General features: G+C 44.5%; 1 protein-coding gene across 1 annotated transcript in view; it reads right to left on the reverse strand.

The window, feature by feature from the left end:
- The window catches only part of LOC149356970 (uncharacterized), a 47,643-nt gene that overhangs the window by 9,683 nt on the left and 20,144 nt on the right, over window positions 1–17,816 (reverse strand). The window contains exons 6-7 of the mRNA XM_089576475.1: window positions 12,435–12,477; window positions 2,594–2,695 (exon numbers count right to left, since the gene is read on the reverse strand). Coding sequence (XP_089432601.1) covers window positions 2,594–2,695; window positions 12,435–12,477 — 145 coding nt within the window. The remainder of the gene's footprint in view (window positions 1–2,593; window positions 2,696–12,434; window positions 12,478–17,816) is intronic.

Consider the following 17,816-nt stretch of genomic DNA (forward strand, 5'->3'; position numbering starts at 1 on the left):
CTTCTTTTCTTAAATAAAAGAGTATATTGTAAAGTAAAGGCGCCAAAAACCACACACACACACATAAGACAAGAGAACGGTCACAAATAGTTTATTTTGCAGAACCTAGATACATATATACACAGCCAGCAACTGCGCGAGGGACAAAATTAAGCATCAATGTGATAACGAACGCTCAAAAAACTTTTTTCCGCCTGATACAGAGATACAGATGTTTCGCTGACACACGAACTGCCTTTCTTACTGACATAGAATGTTTCAATCAGTTCTCTGGCTTTGATATTGCTGCTTCTGGCAGGGATTTACACGGATGAGAAGCATGGCTCACAAGAGCGTGAAGGGCAGGATCTGATATGTTTCGGCAAATTTGGGCCCTCTTTATTTTTTTCTACGTTTCGTTCATGTTCCCTGATTCGCTCATCAACGCAGCGCCCTGTTTGTCCTATATAGGAACGACCGCACGAGAGGGGAATTTCATAAAAACTCCTTCGGCACAGTTCACGAAAGGCCGCCCATGCTTAGTACCGCAGCCTCTTTCTTGTTCTTTTTCTTTTCTTTTGTCGATTTGAGGGCAAATGCTTCCGAGCTTCAGGGGGGCTGAAACGACGAGCGGCACACTATGCCTGCTCGCAACCTTCTTCAAGTTGTGGGCGAACATGTGCAAGTACGGCACCGTCATAGGTCTCACCTCTTCACGAGGGACCTCTGACCCAGCTCTCACTGCCCTCATCTTCAACTTCTGTAAGAGGCTTTCGGCGACCCCTGTCACGAGCGAACCATGGAATCCGGCTGAAGCCAGCCTAGCCAATTGGTTTTCAAAACTCGGTCGCATCTTGTGAACGCATGTCTTCCTTAACGCGGACTCAAGGCAAAGTGACGCAATACCACTTTTCACTAATTTGGAGTGCGAAGAGTCGTATGGCCGAAGGCCTTTTTATGCTCGCGGAGCGTCAGCCCAGCACACATGATCCGTACAGAACTCAGTTTTGATATCTAAAAACTAAAAATTGTTCACTAGCATTCACACGCAAAATCCAAGCCTTTTCCATGTTGTCTGAATAGGGATAAAACATTATGTGCAGCTTCAGTGAAGTTTAAGCTTGCGACCTTGGTTAAAACAATAAAAAAATCGTCCACCTATCTAAAAACTTTAAAAACGGCGTTAGCAGGCTGCTTCGCTGAAGCTGCACATATTGTTTTATCTACTATATTCAGACAACATGAAAAAGGCTTGGATTTTACGTGTGAACTGCTAGTGAACAATGTTCTAGTTTTTAGATATCAAAACTGAGTTCTGTGCGGATCATGCGTGCTGGGCTGACGCTCCGCGAGCATAAAAAGGGCTTCTGCCATACGACTCTTCGCACTCCAAATTAGTGAAAAGTGGTATTGCGTCACTTTGCCTTGAGTCCGCGCTAAGGAAGTCATGCGTTCACAAGATGCGACCGAGTTTTGAAAAGCAATTGGCTAGGCTGATTTCAGCCGGATTCCCTGGTTCGCTCGTGACAGGGGTCGCCGAAAGCCTCTTACAGAAGTTGAAGATGAGGGCAGTGAGAGCCGGGGCAGAAGTCCCTCGTGAAGTGGTGAGACCTGTGGCGGTGCCGTACGTGCATAAGTTGGCCCACAATCTGAAGAAGGTTGCGAGCAGGCATAGTGTCCCGCTCGTCTTTTCAGCCCCCTGAAGCTCGGCAGGATTTGCCCTCGAATCGACAAAAGAAAAGAAAACGAACAAGAAAGAGGTTGTGGTACTAAGCATGGGCGACCTTTCATGAATTGTGCCGAACGGGTTATTTATGAAATTCCCCTCTCGTGCGGTCGTTCCTGTATAGGGCAAACAGGGAGCTGCGTTAATGAGCGAATCAGGGAACATGAACGAAACGTAGAGCAAAATAAAGAGGGCCCAAATTTGCCGAAACATATCAGATCCTGCCCTTCACGGTCTTGCGAGCCATGCTTCTCATCCGTGCAAATCCCTGCCAGAAGCAGCTATATCAAAGCCAGAGAACTGATTGAAGCATTCTATGTCAGTAAGAAAGGCAGTTCGTGTGTCAGCGAAACATCTGTATCTCTGTATCAGGCAGAAAAAAAGTTTTTTGAGCGTTCGTTATCACATTGATGCGTAATTTTGTTCCGCGCGCAGGCGCTGGCTGTGTATATATGTATCTGGGTTCTGCCAAATAGCTAGTTGTGAGTGGCGCTCTGTCCCGTTCTCTTGTCTTGTGTGCGTGTGGTTTTTGACGCCTTCACTTTACAATGAATTACCAACTAGCCCAGCAAGAAGTTCTATTAAAAGAGTATATACTTCAAATACGCTTGTTTCGTCGTCTACCTTCCATTTTGTGGTCGTCTTGCTAATTCTGTCCTTTTAAGAGGAAGATTCGATCCTCGCAAAGGTACCCGCCAAAAGACGCTGGTATCTCATAGCATGATGGACGCGGCAAATGCTTGCAGCAAGACGGCGTTTTGCATAAGGAACAGCAATTTTCAAACGACTTGAAATAAGGAAAGAACAGCTTGCGAAATCTAGGGGTAATCTACGCGAGGATTTCAGCCACAGCATATAAACGGTGTGAAAGAAGTTACCGCCACTTACCATCTCTGGAGGAATTGCTTCCACGGCCTAGGCTCATGTAGTAGACTTCGTCACCCTCTTCAGTGCTCACATCATTGCTGACCATCATCTTGGCCCCCAGTGCTGCAGCCAGAAAAGAATCAACAGGGGCGTCAAACACGCTGCTTTCTGCGACCCGGGAAAATCTCCATGTTTCGTTCCCTGTACTAGACCCTCCTATATTACGCGAATAACGTGAACGGCTGATAAAATTTAGGAGTTCGCGCGCATCGCACACTTCCAGAAAAGCAAAATTTTAGTATGATTTTTTAACTATTTATGCCAAGATATTTACTTTATCACACGAAGCTGTTTATGCAACACAAAATTAACGGCAGTATAGTGTCCATTAGTAAAACATTCCACCCCTTGAGAGAATAAGTGAGTGTACCAGGCAGAACTTCCTAAGCGCGCCGTTAAACTAGGCGAAGTCCGTGTGTATTTCTTGGTTTGGTAAAGTGACTCTTAATTTCTAGACACGAAGTGGCACGGCGATTCTCTCCTTCAGGTATTTTAAATGTACCCGGCATCACTGACTTCCTGGGATTAAAGCTATCCGCCTGGGGAAAAATTTTGACATGGGGTGTCCAAAAAGCTGACCGTCGTTGCCGCAAGAGATGATATCCTTCACAGTGAAATGCATGCAGAACATCGTGGCTAGCTAAAATAAGTCCAGGCTTTTTGAATCCAAACTCATAAGGAAGGCAAGTGAAAATACATTACCCATAAGTTTCCAAACGTGCACAGCCCCAACATGACCTTCCACCCCCAGAGAAGGAAACAACACTTCACTTTGCAAGAACAGATCGACACCATTTTGCTACGATGCATTCAAATTGCTTGGAGCCGAGAGTGTGAATGCATCCGGCCCTAGGCCTTCTTTAAACTGGCGTTTTCTGGGTTTCAATGCTTTCAAGTGCACTAGCTCCGGCCTGGAGGAAACAAACTAGCCTTACAATGGCACGGGCGCTGAGTCATGCTGTGTCTACTTTAAACTAGCACTGCACACAGTATGAAATTGCGCATGCCCCAGTCGCTGATAAGAAAATCTGGTGAATATGCCAACCTTACCTACTTAAAAACGAAAAGGAAGAAAACGGCTTCATGAAGTTCAGTACGTTCAGTGAAGATAACAATGATGAAAACGCACATGACAAACTATGTATAATGTGCAGAACACACACATTCACTACAGGACAAGAGTTTAGGTTTCCCGTGCACAACTTATTCGAATTAGGCTGATATTCTAACTGAGTTTTCTGATGGAGTATGTGACAAGACTGACTGTCACATATGAGAAATGTGAATAATTGCATCAATAACTGCTATAGGGAATGGAGTCATTAGCAGTGCAGGAATGCTTCAATTGGTAAACTCTCGCCACTGTTTGTCCGCAAGTTTTTCCGTCCAAAGCTGTACTACCAGGACTTGCGTAAGCGACACCGTACTGCTTAAAGCATGCTCTAAATATACGTACCCTAATTCAAACTGCAGTTATTTCGGGACATCGTTAATTTGAGCTGCGCCAACTACTCAGGGTTTTAGATTTTATCCCCAACAATAAGGGCTGGTTTTATCAGGTTTAACCTCCCAAAGTGACTTAGATAATTAGGGACGCCGTAGTGAAGAGCTCCGGACAATTTTGACGGATTAGGGTTCTTTAACGTGCACTGGCATCGCACAGTACAGCGGCCTCTAGCAATTTACCTCCATCGAATTAGGACTGGTGCGTCCGGGATCAAACCCACGTCTTTCGGGTCAGCAGCCGAGCTCCATAGCCAGAGAGCGGCCGCGGCGGCTCCTACAATAAAGGCGTTACGAAGGCAGACACTCAAGGTATTTTAAAGAAAAACTGTTGCAACACCAGGCAGTGGCAGGCCGGAGGAGTCCGCAGCGCGTGCGCACTGCGGTGCTCTATCCGCGCATCTGTACGCAAGAATCGCCACGTGTCGGTGAGGTGCGCGCATGCCTGCGCATGCGTCGGGACCAATCTGCGGGTGTGCATTATCAGCGCTAGTCTTTTATCACCCGGTGCTCAAGATAGAACGACCAGTTTGACTGGCCTCTGATTTTCCTCAGCTGTTTTACTATGACCGATCAAAACTGCGTCTACATCGGCAGAACCTTTCACGAGTACTGCTGCCGGTCGACGAGAACGCGGTCGGTTTCGGAAGCGACATGCGAGATCTCCACCACAGAAGAGCACGATCGCCTAAGGAAGCGTCCGACGAAATGGTGGGCCAAAGAAGAGGAGCGAGATCAAGAATGCCTTCGGGAGGCATACCAGGGCCTTCGGGAGGCCGGTTAACCGGCAGGCATACGTTCCTGCATTGAGATTCTCTAGGTGTAGCACAGATTGCAGCACTACATTTCGGGCGATGAGCGGCTTTTGATTTTTAAGGATTCTTTGGCATCAAATGCTGTTCTGAAACAGAATATGCTTCAGTACAGGCCTATAGCTAACTGAAAAGCATTGTTCTTTCCCTGTAAAAAGCTGCAGCCTTATCTAGATACACAGCACATTTTTTTTCTGTCATCACGACAGATTTACGTCGAATTCTGAGACATGAACTTTAACTAAAGCCAAATTTTTGTGTACTTTCTGTAGACAGCATTGTGCTGCCCTCTGTCGTAGCGACACTACCACAGAAAACTTACTACAGTATTATAGCTGAAATATTTCGCTGTGTTTTGGATTTGATTCTCGCGTCTTTTTTGAGTGGGACTATCTAAAACGCAAAGGCGATGCCAATCTAGAAATACACCCGCAAGAGTGACTGCTGAAAGCTTCAAATTAAGGCCGTCATCAGTGATGAAAATCAAGGAACGCAAGAAAGAATGATTTTTTTTATTTGTGGTAGCGTTCAAGGAAAAACTAATGCACACTTTTTAAGTAAAAGATAATCTATTAGAGAGGACCACAAAAACAGCTACACTTCGTCGGTGGGAACAGAAACCTCGACCTCCCTATGTCGCTAAGCTGCTCTCCAAACTGAGCTACAACGGCCTTTTTTTGTTGAATGAGCTACGGCCATGGCTGGCCATCCAGCTACTTCCAGTGTGTTGCGTGTGACCTACCCTTTGAGTGTGTTCTACCAGCGCCACCCATGTTGCAGGCTACAGGAGACATCTAAAGTGAGATTGAAAAGAACACGAGAACACTGCGTCCCTCCGGAGGGCTGCGACCCTGAATGTGCGCTATCGCACAAATTACGCTGCAACAAACGAACCGCGGCCTCACATGGGTTAATCGGGCAGCATTCACGACCATCTGAGGGTGAGCGGCACTGTGACACCACAGAAGAGTACGGCAATTCAGTACTGAAAAATAATTCACTGCAGCACTGATTTATACAAAATGGCTGGACGTAATAAATACAACTATCAAGAATTACTGACGCTGATTCCCAGGACAAGTGCAACACGTATGCGATACAGAAAATTCAATTGCATCGCTTATTTCTGGAAACAGGAGAGCGTGGTAAAAGTAAGGAGTACCTCACACATTGGGATACACCATACAATTGATTTAGTTCCTTAGCATTTACAAAAGACACCCAAGATGCTTCAATCGCAACCAATGAGCGAACCCTAATTTGTCAAGCTTTTCTATACTGCCCGACGAGGAGGTTAGACATTTCCATCCACACGGCAACCGGCATCAAGCCGAACAAAAAAGAGAGGAGATAAAAAATCGAGATGTCTTCATGGATTTCTGGCAAAAAATGGCGCATTGGTACCCGACAGGCTGCTCGGGGGCGAATAGAAGAGGAGAAACGAGCGTCCAGCGTCAGAGACTTCCAAGCACACGTCAGCATCGACGCCGCAGAGACTGAATGCGAAATTTAGCGGGATCCCTTCATTTACCTAATATTTATAAATGTCATTGTTTGCTAAGTGCAAATAATATCTACCTGTATTATTTTTGTCAAAGAAAACAGTTTTGAAGCTTCCCGGAACTGTTGTTTTTGCAAATTTGGGTTACGAATAGCTGAAAATATGTTCCAAGGATAGACATTAAAATTTCTGTGGCAATTTATGCTTTTTTATAAATTTCTTCCTGCCATTTTCGCCAATTCTACAATTTTGTTCTTTTTTTCTAAAATTTTCCCACTGGGCGAAGGAAAACTATTTTGGTAACAATGGAGGTCTTCATATAAACAATTACGTAGAACCGTCAGCTTTCCTTCTGCATTCTAAGGAAACTTATCTACTTATCAATGTAAAAGTGACGGACACATAATTTACGAACAGATATATTACTGCAAAAACTTCAGAAAGCACAAAGCACTATGAGTTTTTAATCGGCAATGAAAGTCCGGTTTTTATGTTTCTATAATTTCTCCTCATATTCTACACTGTTTAAATATCATACCCCTTAAAAATTCGTGCATAATATCGCTGGTGGATCATATCTAAGTGGTTTCAGAGTGACCGCACTTTGCGCAGACCATACTTTTTGAAAACTTCGGTTGTCGATAACGTAAGATATCTTGCAAGGACATGTTTGAAAATCATGAGGGTACATTTGCGATTATTTTACAAGGAGTCTAGATAGTACTACGAGAGCACCATTACACTACCCCTTATCTGGGAATCTTTTCTTCTTTATTTCTGTCTTTATTGATTTTCATTGCAAATAATGGAGATGGCCGAGATAGCAGCTCGAAAGGCCCTCGGCCGCCTTTACATTCAGCAGCTCGGAAATGCATGGCATACTTAGTACATCGTGACACTTTCACTAATAAAGTTTACAACGAGATAATGGTAACCTAAATATGCAAACGATGAACTTGAAATTTGCAGATTGCCTCTCCTAGAGGAAAATATTACAAACATATAGCAAGACACCGCGGTGCCTCAGTGCATATGGAGCTCGGCTGCTGACCAGAAGGACGCGGTTTCGATCCCGTCCGCGGTGGTCGGATTTCGATGGAGGCTAAATTCTAGACATCCATGTCGTGCGCAATATCTGTGCATGTTAATGAACCCCACGTGGTTGAATTTTTCGGAGGACTTCAATACGGCGTCCCTCATACCTTGGGTCGCTTTGGGACGTTAAACCTCAACAAAATTAAGCCCATAACGTAAAGATATAAAAACTGGCCAATGTTTGAACGAACGTCTTGGAGAGCACGGCAACACCTGTCGATTAGGTACAGGAAAAAACCTGGTCTTGCATGTAAAAAAATGCACTTATTGTTCACCTTTGTTTCAGCGAACCACAATAATTCGATGGGAAAAGACTAGACAAGAACGCGAGTTTCTCCAGACATTTCTAATCAAAAAGAATGAGCTGACCTGCATTAGTATTCCGTCCGTAGCTATCACCGAGAAAGAGTGCCATTTTTTTTTTGTCGGGTATTTGAATCATGGCCTTACTTTGCATTTTTTGATGTGCGCTTCCACAGGAAGGTGGTTTTAAGTACGTGGCTGTGCCAATAATAAATCAGTTGTAAGTCCAGCGACTGTGCGTATTTCCTCTAGTCGTGGCTGTTTTTTTCGCCGGTTCCTTTTCCTAGAACACTTTAACCAACTGGCAAGCAATTCTCTCTTTAGAAAAATAATGAAGAGAAAATATGGTATATTTCATACAGTCATAATTAAGTATAGGACTGTAGCGAAGGTTTCATTTCTGAATGGTTCATGTTTCGGATGCCAATGCCTATTTCATTTAGGGCGTTTATTAAGGTTTGCTGCAATTTGTCCTATATAAAATAAGGTTGAACATTTCTCTGCGGCGTGTACTGTAAGCGGGCACATTTTTCAGTGCATTGGCAATTTCCAGTAAAATTAAGCTTATTTGTACTGAAGTAAAACCTCCCCACTTGTCTGCATGTGTAAAGGGCGTGGATTTTTTCTGTGTAGCACTTGTCGAAGAGAGGGTAAGTGTGTTAAGTATAGGAAGCAAAATAATACCCAGCGCCCTTTTCTGCATGACTAATATGTTACTAAGATTTTATTGTGCGGTTTTACACCATACTTAAAGAAAGTAATTATTGTGCGCGGCAAAAGAAGCGTTGTATAGCATTATTTTAACAGCAGTAGGGAAAATGTCTGTATTGCGACATAACCTATGAACTGTTATGCTCAGGTTATTGAAGGCTCAGCCTGTGTGGTCATCCCATTGTGAGTTGCTGGACAGGGTTATCAGAAGAATTTGAATTGTGTTCACGGCCTCAATATGCATAGACTAGATCATTAGGGTGTAATGCTATCGGATTTGTTTATCTTGAGTTCGACATATTAGGGCATTGGGTTTATTGCAGTTAACCCTCAGGCAATTTGTTTTGAACAAAACAGAATGTCTGCGAAGAAGTTCATTTGTTATTCGCATTAATTGCGTGCTATTGTGGACCGATAAGAAAATACTTGTGTGGTCAGTATACAATACAAATTTTGCTTTTTGATAAATAGGTGCTTGATCATTGACGTAAAAACTGAAAAGAAGCGGCCCAAGAGCACTTTCCTGTGGTACACCTGACATTATTTCTTTGGTTTGCAATATTACTTCAGTTATTTAGACAAATCAGTGCCTCATTTAAAGATAGGAGGATAAGAATGCGAGCCCTGCACCCCCTATGCCTTACTATTCTAGCTTGTTGAGAATAATCTTGTGATTGATGTTTTGTGAAAGCTTTCAGCCCAAGCGAAGAGCCTCCTCCTCACCTCTGCAGAGGCACAACCCGCCAGCCACCCTAAATCTGGCGCCCAACCTATGCCTAGCTTCACCCTCCGTCGCCCATCCGCCAAGCTCCGCCCTCCAGAAGCGCCTATGAGCCGCAATCCACCTAGAACCAAGCATGAATAAGCCTTTATGCAAGTCAAAACGGAGCAAGCGGTCCTCTGCCGCACACCCTTTTTGGGGCAGGGTATTCAACATAAAACTCGGAGCAAATGTGGATCGGAAAATATACAGAATCCTCACTCTTGGCAACGGTGGCAAATTCGCAATGAAAAGTATAGTACTTTACTCAAATGATGGAGTTGGAAATAGCAGGCAGCTGTTAAACGCGGCACCGTACATATTGAGGTCAAAGCCTGGATTAAAATCTTCGTAGCAGCTACAAATTCGTATGTTTTTGAAGAGAGAATTAATTTTCATTTTTAACCGTAAGTGTTCGATACTTTTGTTGAACAAAATCTATCCCAAGGCTTGCGCAGCTTACGCTGCCTCTAAAAGAGGGTGCGCCAGAGGACAGCTGCTCCCTCTTAATTCCTATGTAGGCTAATTCATGTTTAAAGCATGCTTGCACCCTCCACAAGGCCTCCACCACAAGAACCCAACGCAACACCAGCAGGAAAAAGCGGCAACGAAACTGAATTGAAAGGTGCAGTCAGAATACCAGCTTCTCTGCAAAAGCATCTCTCGAGCCACATTCGCCCACCACCCCACCACCATAGGCAGCCAGCTGCCACCCGCCAACACAACCTTTTATGTACTCCTGCTCAACCTCAATCTCTAGAAAAACTTCGTAGCATGCGTGAAGCCTTGGTTTAGAGTAAAAGCATAAATAATTAATTGAGGGTAAATACAAATACCCTCGCAGAACTGTGGCATCAGACGTTTGACCTCGCCGTTATTTTCATGCCGATTTCTTAACTTCCGTCTTTTGAAAAAGATTTTGGAATGTTAGTGCACAGGTAACTTTATATGCAAATGGGGAGTTCTTGCACTCAGAAGCTATAACTAGTACTAGTTTGCGTTGTGATCTATACGACGCACGTATTTACTAAAAAAATATGAAACTCGGTGCTGAAACATGGCGAATTTCAAGAAAATCCACAATAACAAAGAATTTGATTATTTAAAAAAGAAGGGATTGTTTATATTTTTGTTATGTTCTAATCATGTTTTCAGCCTTGTATAAATATTCATTGGCAGCATCAGCAGGTGCACAATATTTCCGCTGGTAGATGAACTTGTAAACATTCTCTTCTTACAGGCTCGAAACCCTTTCTAGCTGTGAAGAAACTCTCTTTATGAACTTGTGTCAACCCCTGAGAGTTCACTGCAGTGGGGCGCGAACAGGCAATGCAATATATGAAGCCCCCATAATCTGCACAATAACAGCACAACCGTGAAATAAAGCAGGGACTTAAGTTCGCGTAACTTATGCCGGTATTTGCATTTCTGGCGCACAAAACAGGGGACGACATATATCGAGGAGAACCTAGAAGTTTTCAGACCTCGTATAATAAATGCGATATTCCCGCCATACTAAGCGATGCTTGGGGATGTGGTAATCCCACTGTCTCCCCCATCTCCCGCACGAAATTTGCAGCCTCGTCTTACGGTGCAGCTCAGCGGCTCTACTTTCTGCAAAAGGGAGGCGCTGTGCTCGGAATGCAGGCCGAAAACTGCTGCAGTGCAATACGCTTTCAGATGTTTTCGAATAATCACATCGTGGGAAATACCTTGGCAGAGTTGAAAAAATATTCGTACAACCTTTTTCTTACCGTCATCCCAATTTTTTCAGCTCTGTACATTCTTGAAGTGTGCTCCAGGGTAATTTACGGACGTAATACATGTATCCATGATATTTATAATTTCCAATATAGAAGTGCATAGAATGCAACTTAAACTACTTGTGATTATCTAAGGACCTTCACATTTCGATAAAACTTCGGGCGCACAATAGGCACCAAAGATAATCTCCTAGGGCGGCGCACTTTGCTGCACCTCTCGCAGATGGACCATGCTAAATTTCTAAGTTCTGGCCATACTTTCCCTCCTCCTTCTATGGTGACCATCCTCTCGACTGTTCCCGTGGCAAGCACCTTCCTGCTGCGAATTACTTCTCGCTCACCAAACCCTCCTGTTTATACGTAACCGCCCTGCTCCTTCTTCCTGAGTAACCACCCTCAGATAGGCTCCCGTAGCAGCCACGCCCTGTATGCGCCGTAGTGTCTCACCATACCTTCCACTTTCTACTATAACCACCCTCTCGTTGGGGATTCATTCACTCCCGTCACACCTTCCGTCTTCCGCGGTAACCATCTTGTGAACGATTCCCGTGGTAACCACCTTCCGGTTAGGCTTTCCTATCCTCTCGCCATACCCTCCTTCCAGGGTACCCTCCTTCGCCATACCCACTGGGTGGTTCGCGTGGCACCCACCCACCGGTTACGCCTCCTCCCACGGTAACCATCCTACGGCTTTACTCCCCACTCGAGGATACCTCCTCCTTCCATGATAACCAACCGCCGGTTTCGGATTCCTCCGCTCACGTCACACTATTCACCTACCACGGTAACCACCTTCCAGAGCGAATACTGGTTCCCGTGGCAACCATCAACGGGCTGCGCCTTGCATTCTAGTCGTACCCTCCTCCTTCCACGGTAAACACCCTCCGGATGGTTCCTGTGGTAACCACCCAGCGGTTACGGCTTTCTCCACAAAATCATAGCCTCCTACTTCCGCAGTAACCACCTTTCGAGTGGTTCAAATGGCAACGCATGGACTACGACCTACTACTACGACGCGAAACACAGGAACGGGATCTTAACAGACGCCGCTGTAAAAATTTTGATGTTGAAAGACGGCATTAGAAATTTAAAGCAGCACACAGTAAATTTTTGTGGCGCACTTGGTTTTCTATAGTGCTTTAATTATTTGTTTCAACTATCATTTGCCGGCGTTTAGGTTCAAATTCATACAGATAGCACTCCAAAGGTATCCATCAGCTCAGTCCAATGACGACTTGAGTACGTTGTAGGGCGTAGGTCACTGCTGGCAAGGTAATTTTACAGGCCGGCTGAGAAAGCAGGCTCTAATACCACCTTCAAGTGCACCTTAACGAATCCTTTTGCACAAACTTACCTTCCAGTGTTTGATGCGGCTTCATCTTTAGGCTCTGAAGAACCTATAAGAAGTAAGCAAACAAAATAACAAAACGCAACTTTAGGCACCTGCGGTTTCTTTCGACAACCACGTTCTATAGACGTGCGTTACGAAAATAATGGGCTATGTGATCCCAGAACCTGAAAGGGACATGGCTGGATTATGCAGCACACTGTACAAAATATGTAAACCATGGATACACTTGGAGCCCCAAAAGTGTTTACTGATGAGCTACTTTGCTATTGAGGCTCCACCTGCTATGGTTTGTACAGCTGCACGGCCGAAAGCCTCTCAAACATGCTGTGTTAGTATGGGCCTTTGGACCCAAACGCCATGAACAGCGCAAAACATAGAGAGGGTTTCGGGCATCATCACTGATAGGAAGTTAATCGGAATATCAGCTTTTACGCATTATAAGGATTACATAAGGATTTTACAAATTGTATTAAAAAGTCTTTTTAAACATGCCGATAACGAGACTTACCACAGGGGCTCTTCTGTTTACATTTTAATGTAAATATGCTTGTGTCACCCAGAGCAGAAGACACGCTCCGAGTGACGTGCTGCTCCACAAAGGCGCTGTGACATTTTGGATAGCTCCTCTACGACCAAAGCACATGGCATACCCCAGGAAGCAAGATTGTTCTAGCACCCATTTTCTGCTATGCTCTCCAACGCGTCACGGCAATGTGCGAAAACACATCGAGCCAGGTGTTGACGAAGCTGAGAGCTTAAGACCTAAACTGAGATGGACACAGCCAGCAGCATCCATTCAAACCCTACGGGATACGGGCTCGATATGTACCAAAACGCACACTGGCAAAAAGTCCTACATTTATCAGGTTCTCGCATTTACCAAAATAGCGGACCCAATATTAGGTTAAGCCTATGTATGGTGAGCACTATTTCCTAGTATCGGTACTGAGAAGTAGAAGTAAGCTCTAAACATTCCAACCAAACTACGTCACAAATATCCTACAACTACTAAGGCATTCTCGATACTTTGTTATACCGTACTTGAATGACCCATAGAGCGTCTTTCCCAATTGTCTTATGCAAAATAGAGCGTACAAGTATAGAAACTCTTCCCAAGAGTAATAAATTTGCGAAACAGGAATAAAAAACATGAAGCAGCGTCACTGGACAAAACGGACAGGAAAACTGCTTAGGAGGATGTTTAGAAGAAAGCCCCAAGGTTGTGTAGATTTCTAATAATGGAGTAATTACTCATTGACATGCACCCGAGCGCAGCCATGCGGCTACAAAGGAAAGCTATACAGCTTTCTGAGAAACTTCGTAGTTAAAGAAGAAATCGTCCTGGTTCGAACCCGGGACCACCGCTTCACCTGAGCAGTAGCTCTACCAATTAAGCTAACCGGGACGGCAAGATTATGGTAGGGCGAGAGCTAATTGATCAATAACTCGAAGTGGGAACTGTGTTGGTCAAATGTGTTGGTCAAACATTTAACCAGCACAGTTCCCACTTCGAGTTAATGATCAATTCGCTCTCGCCCTACCACCACATTTGACCAATACAGTTCCAACTTCGAGTTATTGATCAATTTGCTTTCGCCCTACCACCATATTTGACCAGCACAGTTCCCACTTCGAGTTATTGATCAATTCGCTCTAGCCCTACCGCCACATTTCACCAACACAGTTCCCACTTCGAGTTATTGATCAATTCGCTCTCGCCCTACCACCAGATTTGACCAACACAGTTACCACTTTGAGTTATTGATCAATTCACTCTCGCCCTACCACCAGATTTGACCAACACAGTTCCCACTTCGAGTTATTGATCAATTCGCTCTCGCCCTACCATAAGCTGGCCGTCCCCGTTAGCTCAATTGGAAGAGCGACTGCTCCGGTGAAGCGGTGTTCCCGGGTTCGAACTCCGGACCAGGACGAATTTTTTTTTAAGTACGAAGTTTCTGAGAAAGCTGTATAGCTTTCCTTTGTAGCCGTATGGCTGCGCTCGGGTGGATGTCAATGGGTAATTACTCCCTTATTACAAAGTCATATATTTATGCGTCTTTCGTTTTCTCGAAACTAACTGAAGGTTTAGACTGCATGAAAATGAGACAAAACTGTGAACTAGGCTGTCTAATTTGCTTCTTGTAAGCGGGCCCTTTGTTCCTCTTGTGGGCTGCTCTACATTACTTTTCTCTATAAGTTTTAGCGCCACAGTTCTCCTGCCCGTGTTCAGGCCCGCAGTCGTGCGCAGCAATGCCCGTTTCGATTAGCCGCAGCCAAGCATTTCTACTGACTTATCGCCAGCCCTTCCTACTCCCACCCTCTAAACTGCTCTCAAGAGTGCTACCATTGCCAGCGGAGAGCTTGCGTCTCTCTGCTTGGCACATTTCGCAATCGCTGTTCTATGACGTGTCCTGTTAAGGGCTCTGGTGGCTGTGCGTTCTCTTTTGACATTTTCTGGCACCTTTACATACAGCTCTTCTACACCCTGATCACTCAGTGCCTGCACGACTAGTGACATTCCCGCTGATTAAAATGTTTTCCGCAATCAGTGACGACTATACAGGGCGGTTTAGTTAGAAGCACCTGAACTAAAACAATAAGGTTACTTTATGTAGATATATTTTAGTTCTGTAGCTATATCAAGGGAGACGGCGGGAACCAGGTAAGAGGTAGAATGATTTAATTGGTTATCGACTTAACTAACCACGTTTATTAACAACCCTTACTTTGTTTCAGAGGACATGTTCCCTAAATGTGTTTTAGAGGACATGTTGTATTTGCAGAATTGGAGCTCGTCCTCTAAGCAGTAAAGCAGAGAAAAAAATTCCATTCATAAAATTTTAAGTGCGCGTTATGGCGCGAGAAAAAGGCACCTTCGCAGCCGGCTGCATGAAATTATACAAAATCTCGACACTGCAAATGAGTTTCAGTGCCTTATACATTTCGCTATTCAAATCACTTTTGTTAATCGCTAGCTTAAGTAAACTTGCTTATTTAAAAAACCTACATAACGCAAGTTCTTATAGAAGCGAACGTTCCTACCATGGTTGATTGACAGCACTCTTGAAGTTGGATATCTTTAAGAAAAAAAATAAAACTACCAACTTGAAATTCTGAACCACAAAAAAGAGAATTGAATGCTTACGTCCCAGCAGCTAAGCAGCGTGCCCAGATTTGATGGAAACACTTTATTGAAGTTGTGCCTTACTGGGAAAATTACAAGTTGAGGAGTAACATGCGAACAAGAAGCGGTACTAGAAGCACACAACTTTTACAAGAAACTCTCGAAATGCTGCCCCTCCGCCGCAACACAAATCATGTATCGCTCATGTACCCAACCAGGCACCCGCCCTAGCATTGCAGGCTAAACTGCAGCACATTCTGTGATGATCCTCGCCTTAATATCTTGTGCACTGGCAGGCCCATCAATGAAAACATTATTTTTCATGTACCTGCGCAGAAAGAAACCTCGAAACCTTGGGGGCAAAGGAAAGAGGATGTTAGATCCTATCTCACTGCAGTGGAGTTTTTCCGCAGCTATCAAAAATAAAAAATAGGTTCTCATAGGTATCACAAATAAGAAAATACACCTCATTAGGCAACCAGAGATGAAACTGAAATTTTCACAGACAATTCCCTGGAGGATTATAGTGTATAGGAACATACCTTCTCTTGGCTGACAGAAATAATGTAGTGCCTGGCACAGAACACATGGAAGATGCAAAACGCAAAAAAAAAAGCTGAGCAGCACAACCAAGGCGTATCAGCTAGACTATTGAAAACTGCTCTTATAATCCACAGTGGAAGCCTCACAATTATTACAAACATTAAAATCAAAAACTGTCTAGGTCGAATAAAAATTAATAAAGGAAACAAGACAGCATTACAGTCACGTCTTTTGTGCAGCCAAAAGAAAAATGCCGCACAGCGTATGGCACAGCAAAATACATAAGTAAAATGGCTAGCATAAAAAACATTTTCGTGATTAAAAACGTGAACTGTTCACATAATGTTTGCATCGACAGCTTTGCACTGCATAATATCAAACCCAACATAGAAGAGACAGCAATACCAAAAATAAAACGAATGCCACTACTTATCGGTGAAAAACTAATTGTCAGCAAGAAAACATTGGCTCCTTTATCTGGAACAGATCAAGATGAGCGAAAACTTCGTTATGCAAGCGAGGAATCTAGTAATAATATGAGTCCAACGACGCGGCGCACACGAGACGGCCGATAAGAGCGCTGGTACCGCACCTACTCCAAGGAAAGGAAAAGGAGATGGTTGGAGACCGCTTTTCTTCGCGTGACCTCTCCCTAGGTTTGCCCGCCCATGACAAGTTGTCCTGCGCCTCGCGTCCCGCCGTTAGCTTTCCTAGGTCCACCCTAAACTCGCCGAGGCAGCAAACTTCGAAAACGGGAGCAGAAGCGGTGCGCGTGCGGACTTCAAGCCACGCTAAAACAGGCTTGAAGGCCGCGAAAACCGTCTTCTAATGGCCCTTTTTTCGACGTCCGAGCTCCTTTACTGCAGGAGTGGCGCCAGCGGGCTTTTTTGCGACGCGCGCCCGCCATTCTTGCTGCCAGTATGTCGGAAAGCCTTCCTTACGCAGCACTCGCATTTACTTAAACAGCCAAGCTGCTGTTTAATATCAGTTGCAATTTTAATTCCCACACGACCGTTTGTGTCTCCCTGCTTTCCTTGAGCAGAGGCGCGACCGCAGTATGCCACCGATAGCGCCGCCTAAGTGAAGCTATAATGAGGCACCCATCATGACATGTACTTCCGGCGCTTTCTCTCTTTGTTACCAAACAACCATATGCAAAGAGAAATAACTACACACATCTTCAAACATCATTATTTCGATGGAAATAAATGGCATGATCACCTGCGGGCTTTATTATTGGCCCGCCAGTGACTTGCCACCACTGCCGTTTAATTAATACCTGCCTTGGACTTTAAATGATGTAATTCGTGCTGCGAAGCTGCTCTCCACTTTAGAGATACTTATTGCAACCGGAATGCTTCGTACAACTGCACATGGCCACCCGATACTAGTGAGTGACCTCACGTGGATACCGTGGCCGCCACTAGTTTTCGGCGCTTCAGCAGTAATAAGCTTGGTACCGTAAGGTACAAACGGATAAAATACGAACACTGTGCTATAAACACTAATGAGAGAAATTGAGAACACTCTCTCCAGTGGGCTTTAAATAATGACGGGTAATGCGGGTTAAAGCCGTGACCATTCCCTTCCTTATTTCTGATTGATTATGTTTCGCTTTTGGCAATGTTAATGCGCAAAGGCAACCAAAACGTGAAAGCTTCATTTAGTTTTGAGAGCGCCTCGCTTGACGCCATGGTGACGTTGCAACGCAGTCA

This window comes from Amblyomma mixtum, chromosome 3, assembly GCF_055824585.1.
Source record: "Amblyomma mixtum isolate Tamu chromosome 3, ASM5582458v1, whole genome shotgun sequence".
Classification (NCBI taxonomy): Eukaryota; Metazoa; Arthropoda; class Arachnida; order Ixodida; family Ixodidae; genus Amblyomma; species Amblyomma mixtum.